The sequence below is a fragment of the Etheostoma spectabile genome, chromosome 16, assembly GCF_008692095.1.
Source record: "Etheostoma spectabile isolate EspeVRDwgs_2016 chromosome 16, UIUC_Espe_1.0, whole genome shotgun sequence".
NCBI classification, from domain to species: domain Eukaryota; kingdom Metazoa; phylum Chordata; class Actinopteri; order Perciformes; family Percidae; genus Etheostoma; species Etheostoma spectabile.
The window spans coordinates 10,437,881-10,445,171 of record NC_045748.1 but is presented as its reverse complement, the minus strand read 5'-3'; the positions used below and the strand labels follow the sequence as shown (position 1 = coordinate 10,445,171).

The 7,291-nt window shown below is 41.4% G+C and overlaps 1 protein-coding gene across 2 annotated transcripts in view; it reads left to right on the top strand.

The window, feature by feature from the left end:
- LOC116704083 (placenta-specific gene 8 protein) overlaps positions 1–6,835 on the top strand; it is a 37,400-nt gene extending 30,565 nt beyond the window's left edge. The window contains exons 1-5 of one of the 2 annotated variants that reach the window (XM_032539292.1): positions 4,375–4,649; positions 4,857–4,956; positions 5,054–5,178; positions 6,318–6,426; positions 6,626–6,835. In XM_032539292.1, the coding sequence (XP_032395183.1) occupies positions 4,872–4,956; positions 5,054–5,178; positions 6,318–6,422 (315 nt within the window). In that variant the 5' untranslated portion in view covers positions 4,375–4,649; positions 4,857–4,871 and the 3' untranslated portion in view covers positions 6,423–6,426; positions 6,626–6,835. Of the gene's footprint in view, positions 1–4,374; positions 4,650–4,856; positions 4,957–5,053; positions 5,179–6,317; positions 6,427–6,625 lie in introns of those variants that run through there. The other variant, XM_032539293.1, reaches the window with a different exon arrangement.
- The last annotated feature ends 456 nt before the right edge of the window (positions 6,836–7,291 follow it).

The following is a 7,291-nucleotide window of genomic DNA, read 5'->3' as shown; positions in this document are numbered from 1 at the left end:
TTACTGTGTCATTGGACAGTGGTTACTGCAACGAGTTTTGCTGCCCTGCACTAGCGCTATCATTATCTGCACATGTCGCGCTGCCGGAAAAATAGAGTCTCGGCACGTTTTATTGTCATGGTGTTTAACCTCATTTACAGTCCCGATCCCTTTTGGCACTACATACGATGACCCAAACCTGTTAGAACGTGCTGTGTCATCGTAAAATGGTTGGCTGTTGTCTGAGGGACGGCCATCAAGCTCCTGTTTTTTAAAATTTTTCCAGAAGATTCCTTGGTTGATGTTAATGCCAGCTGCTTTGTTTATTTGTGGTTCCTGTTTTGTTACATTGCATTTCTACTGGTTCCATATTCTGTCCGTTTTTCATGCACCTCGGCACACACGACACTACTGCTGGTATCAGATCTTAGTCCGTTGACATGTAAACCATCCAAACTATGGAAGGTTCGTAGACTCATCGTTATCTCCTTCGATAGCTTGTTTGCCCAGATGGTTGGTTGGTCTGCCGCGGTGTGCTTGGTGGTCCTCCACTAAGAAATTTCTCCATTTTTTGTGTATTGTTTATAATCCCTCAACAGGTAGTTTGGCCACTTATGTACTGTGTGTGTGGGTATGTGAATTTTAGTACTATCAGGTGGCTATCTAGTCGGGACGCTCTTACATTTATTTAATACTGAACGTGACTTTGTGTGGTGCCTGTGTTGTTGTGTGTGGGTGAGTGTATTTCCCTTTTCTTTTTTTTTTTTTTTAGTGGGTTATGTTTAGATATAATGTTATCGCTACTGCCAGTAGCAGTTATAAAATATATGACTGGGCTATGGTGCTGAGTATTTGAATTCTAATCTTAATAAAAATACTGTTTGGGTGTATTTTTTAGTCCTTGTAATAAATGAATGTTGGGGTTTTGGTAGTTAGTAAGGCATAACTGAGTATTGTGATCAATAGTACTAGCTGAGAGTCTGCACAATGTGACACTGGCAAGAGATTCTAGACTAGACGGGATCGAAAATATTGGTATCTTCTTAAATGCATAATAAATATGCACAGATTTTTTATTCGAATTAAGCAAAGTTGGATATATTGCACCATGAAGTTCAACGTATTCGTTTGTTACATCTGTACGGTCTGCTGGAGGGAAAGATTACTGCGGTACCTTATTTCACACAGCTGTAGAGCGTGGGGTTGGAGCCGTCCCGTTCACTGAACTGCTCTCCACGGGCTGCCACAGGGTGTGAGGTCGCATGGGGGTGTAGATTTGCATGGAGCAGTATAGCTGTCAGTGTAGCCAGGGAGCTCTTTCGTCTCCACTCTTCCCGCACTGAGGTCCAGACGACAGGCCTCAGGATGAAGAGCTGGATCACTGTATTGCCCGATTTTGTTGCCGGCTTGACTCAGTTAGCTGCGCCTCGCATGCAGACACAGCATTAGAGGATGGCTGATGCCACCTACAGAGTTAAGAGAGATATGTTCTTTAGGAGTGGGAACTGTCACTCCAAGGGACCTCAGTCTCTCTTCAGGCAACGTATCAGCTAGCTTTTCGGACCCCTCCATGATAGACGATGTCAGGTTGTTAGTTTTGTGAGACACCCCAGGTACTTGACAGTTACCACTTCTCAATGTACTCCATTCTCTTGGTGTGCCCCGGAGGGGAGATAGAAGACAGCCCGTTTGTCGAAAATCGATCCAATAATTCTAACTTGGTTCGTCACGCATAGTGGAATAATGGATTTGGTGATTTGCTGCGTGCCGACCACCTCGTAGTCCGCACAATAGTTCGTTGTCTCATGTTCCTCTGTTAATCTGCGTGGATGAGGCCGAAATGGCCAGAGGGCAGTAAGAGAATCTTTCTGATTCAGCCCAGCAGCTATCATCTGCATTCTCTTGCCTTGGGGTTGTTTAGGTTGTGAAAGTTGCGTGTAGTAGTGTGAAGAGGTAAGGTGGGCCAGGACAGTCCCCTGCGGGCACCTGTATTACCCCTGAGACGGGTGGTCAGACACATTTTCAAGTCCCCCGCATCTGTGCGTAACGATAATTCAGTATGACCCTAATGTGGACAGCGGTGGGGTCGACACCAACCATTTCAGCTGCTCTTTCAGAACTAGTCCGGATTTGGTGTTAAAAGTATCTCATGAGAAATCTAAAATACATGATTTTCTAAGGTGCTGCGGGCTTATAGTGTGGCGAGGAACTATCGATGCTGCAGGAGATGGACGTTGCGTCCTCCACTCGTGTTGACTATAAGGTAAACTTCAGTTGGGTTCCATGGAGGGGTCCCACTGTGGAGCGGAGTTGTGTTGCTAGGACCAGTCTCTCCCAGCGTCTCTCACGTGGGGACGTAAAGCTCCACCGGCTGCCGGACTTGTGTGGTGTGGTGTGGGGTTTGTTGGTGGTGTGATGTTTTGTGTATATGAATGGGCCCTCCGTAACAGGACTTTCTATGGACTCTGTGTGTGGGCGTCTAGCCTTCTCTATGCGTTGCGGTTTGCTGGTTTAGCTTAGCTAGCATCACTTGAGGGGACAGATAACACATTTTTGTAGTGGCATAGGGGATCGAAGAGATCCAGCTCTTCGCTGGGCGGTCTTCTGGACTCAGTGAGGTGATGGATGGTGACAGAATAGCGTCCGGTCTAAACTGACAGCTCTGCTTGGATCCCTATGAGTCACACACCCAAGCACACACAACCTGTCAGCCTGGATGAGCAGTCACAGTGGACGGGTGGTCCCCCCTGCACTGTTGGTGACATTGGAGAACTGTATATGGGATCCGCAGATCTTTCCCTCCAGCAGCTGTCAGACGGTACAACATGAACACCGTTGACTCTTGGCAATTATATCATGCAATGTGCAGTACTTTCGTCACAGCGTGCTATACAGGTATTTTATTTCTCCCATTGTCCACTCTAGTCTAGTTCCTCCTGCCAAGTTTCACTTGTGCCAAGCTTCGCTAGTGCGATATAATCTCGATTATGGCGTACTCAAACTTCAACATGCTTTGTTAAAGACTAAGACCCACCTAACAGTATTTTTTACAATTAGATCAAAATTCTCAGGCCTCGCAGTGTCATTTTTAACTGTCTAATGGCTCAGTTAGCTTCATTCTTCATTTTCAATCGTGTGCATAATTTTTCTTGGGACATTTCATAGTGCAATTTACTAATAATGTTTGTAACTATCTGAATATGTTCTGTTTTGACCTGCAGGTGGATACTGCTGTGCACTGAAATGGTTGCCTGTTGCTGATGGAGGCCATCAAGCTTTCTTTTAAAGCAGGGATCTTCAACGGGGGGTCCGGGACCCCTAGGGGGTCCTCAGAGTCAATGCAGGGGGGGCCTCCAAATTATTGTTAATTCTTGAAAGTTTTCAAAAAAAATTAAAGTTTCTTGATGAATACAACATATTATTAACAAATATAAATTAGAAAATAAACACTGCTGATAGGCTTACTGAACTATAGGTAAGGTAGTCACTAAGGCCATCCACAGTAGAGCCCGACCGATATATCGGCGGGACGATAATATCGGCCGATATTAGGCATTTCCCCATCTATCGGTATTGGCATTTATAATGGCCAATTTAATAAAAAAAAAAAAAAGTGAAAAAAAAAATGAAATCAGAATTATTTATAATGGCAAATAAATGATTCTGATAAATGAATATAAAAAAAGGACTGTCAACCATGTTATAAGCGTTGTTGTTGTATAGTTTGTCCAACAGAGGGCGCTCTACAACATCCCTGTTGGCAACACTGATTATTTTTGTTATTGTGTTTTTGTTCAAAGGACTTTAGGTTTCATATCTTAAGTTTGTATTTTATATACATTTTATTTATCAGAACTTTAACTAACTTTCTCTGTTCTGTTGTGACAATAAAACAAATTATTATTGTATTATTTTAGTGAGAACTCATAAATAACTACAAATAACTCATGTTAGGGAAATCTGTTCATGTTTTGTAACGCATTTCTGGATTTTTAAAAAAATATATACTGTATATCGACCGATATATCGGCATATCAGATTTTTAAATAACCAAATATTTGTATCGTTATCGGCCTTAAAAATCCTTTATCGGTGGGGCTCTAATCCACAGTTACAGTTCACTCTAAGGATTCATTGTGCCACATGTAGGTTTGACATTAAAACATGATAAAATCATGCCAACAACTAGAAGGCTATTTTAATAGTATTATACAGAGAGTATAAAGTATTCAATGCAAAAAAAAGTATGTATACAACGTTATTGTATACAGTGTATGTAGAAGGGGGTCCCTGCAATATCTCGCTTTCAGTTAAGGGGTCCTTGGCTTAAATAACATTGAAGACCCCTGCTTTAGACATTATTTTTTGGTCAAAATGTAGGAAATCTTGTGCCTGTCGCAGACATGTAACTATGGAGTCTATCGGACTTGAATTGTTGGCTGGGATCAGACCAACTGTCGATAGAAACTATCAAAAGAAAATATCTGGATCCTTCTCTGTGGAAATCACCATAGCAACAAGGAGAAGAGGTGTCATTGGTCATGCTGGGCCACACCCACCAGACTCCATGTAAAAAGTTATATCTCTGATGGATTAAGACACTTAACACTGCCACTGGCCTCAATCTGTTGTTCAGGAGCCTCTGAGTTCTACCGTCCTTCAACCATCTGGTAAGATTTACCTGCCAACGACTGCGTCGCTGGGAAACACGCAAAAGATAACTCAAGTCCGTATTGTTTGATGTTCAAAAGAGGTGTAATTTACAGTTCTGTTTGCTGGGGAAGATACAGAAGTAATGATCACAAACTAGCTCTTTAGAGTTTAAGAAAAGTGATCAGAAGATCAGTGACAACCTTTTTTTTTTTTTAATCCAACAGAATATTGACCTGATCATGGCTGTGACCAACCAACCAGGCAGCTACGCACCCTCCGAGTTCCAGACAGGCCTGTGTGATATCTGGAAAGACTGTGGAACTTGTGAGTAATACTTCCTCCTTTCTGGGACATTTGATTAAAATATGCACACTGTTAAGACATGAAAGATGTACCGTGAACGTTGTTTTTCTCAACACAGTCTGGTATGGTCTGTGCTGCCACATATGCCTCGGCTGCACCATCGCCAGTGACATGAACGAGTTCTTCCTGTGTGGTCTGAGCATGGCGATCCGCAGCGTCTACAGGACCAAATACAACATCGGGGTAAGTTTAAGTGGATATAAAAAGCTGGCTGACTGTAGGAGTCCATTTGGACAATTTAGGAAAACAGCAACATTATTGTCAGTTAACACTGAGTATGATAGTCCTACCTTTAGTTGTGGTAAAAACACCTGTACAGGTATACTGTGGAACAAGAGTAGAGGTTTTAAGATGCTTGATCCCACATCACATGCAGTACTCTGATCCTGTAGCTAAGTAAACGTACTAATATGACAATGGTAACAACTATAACACAATATAACACGATAAGTCAAAGTTGAGTATAAGTGCCAATAAAGTTATTTTGAGACACTTTAATTTCAATAGTTTGTAGAGGACAGGCATATATTAAAAATAGGAAATTACAAATAAAAACATCCAAAAAATAAATGTAGTTCTGTGTTTTTAGCCATGATAGACGAGACTTCACAGAAAGGATGGATTTGAATGTGAGATCTTTGCATGTTGACGTTTTTATTATCTTAAAGCACCATTGTTGAAAGTTGTGCTGGACTTACTTGCCAAGCTAAATTCTTCTCACGTCGCCTTTATTTTTTATTTTTGAGGGGGGGGAGGTTGAGAAACACAGCTGTGGCACTGTTAATATAGAGACCGTGTGTGAGGGTCATATACACTACCAGTCAAAGTTTGGGGCACTTAGAAATTCCCATTGCACTCCATTATAGACAGAATCCCAGCTGAGATCAGCTGCATTGTTTTTCTAACCAGAGCAGCAGTTTTCATATTACATCATGTGCTTACATAATTGCAAAAGGGTTCTCCAATGTTTTCTTAGTTAGTTTTTTAAAAATTATATCAGATTAGTAAACAGGATGTGACTTTGGACCATTGGATGAATGGTTGCTGATAATAGGCAATGTAGATATTGCATTAAAGATCAGCCCCCCCACTCAGATCAGCTGGTATTCTTTCTATCATCGAGTCAAATATAAATTTGTAAGTGGCCCCAAACTTTTGACCGGTAGTGTATTTATAACTTATATATAACTTTCTGTTGCTCTCAAACGGAATCAACTTCCTTCTGAAAAAGAAAAAAAAAAAAGATTGCTGTTCCCATGGTTAGTCATCTTTGTACACGCAATTAAAGCACTAGGATAACCCCCCCCCCGTTGTGTTTCCAGGGGTCACTGTGTTGTGACTTTATGGCGTCCTATTTCTGTCCAATGTGTACCACCTGCCAACTGAAGAGAGATATTGACCGCAGAAAGGAGCAAGGCATTTTCTGAACAGGTAAGCGTCTTGTAACCGCTCCAAAACATCTACAACTTATTTAGACACGTCAACATAGCTCTATGTTTGTGGAACTGTTGAAATGATCCAGACCGTTCTTGATAAAGATGTTTACGAAGTGGCATACAGTGTCATTTAACTTATAATGGTGTTGTAAATTGACTATTCTTGGGCTTTTTTTTGTCTTTTTTTGTATCAGCTACAATCCTCTGAGGGAAATGACATTCATCACTTCCAGTCAGTTAATCATTAGTCCGCTGCCTGGGAGTGGAAACACCTTCATGATTTATTGTTACGGTTACATAAAAACATTTTAAAAGTTGTATCTGTGCTGTCCTGTGCAGTTGACAGGATGTGGATTCTGTGTGTTCAAAGGTGTTCTTTATACAAATAAAAAATTGAATTAGTAGAGGTAGTCTCTTGTTTTTTCCTGCTTGGATATTTCACAACAGTCTGGCATTGTCTAATGCCGTTTGAGGGTGCAAGTTTCCTGTTTTTGAGCTCTGGGATCATTTGCCACGATAGTCCAAAATTGGAATTGTTTTGAATTGCAAAACTAATGGCCCTCAGTTGAACTTTGTTTAGTGCTAATAAGAAAATGACAACTTGTATGCCAAACACGCATCTTCCCCGATACCTATCAGTTCTTTATGGTTATCCTGTGCACATGTTACCATTGGCTGGCACACCTAAATGGAAACAAGCCATAAAAGGGTTGACAAGGCTCTTATCAAGTGCCACACCTGTACTTATCAAGTTACCAGTCGTAGTAAGAATTATGGCATGGAGACACATGTTACCATGTATCAGGTAGTGGCTACACAAACCATGCTTCTAGCATGATAAATCCATAGTTGGTTTTGGG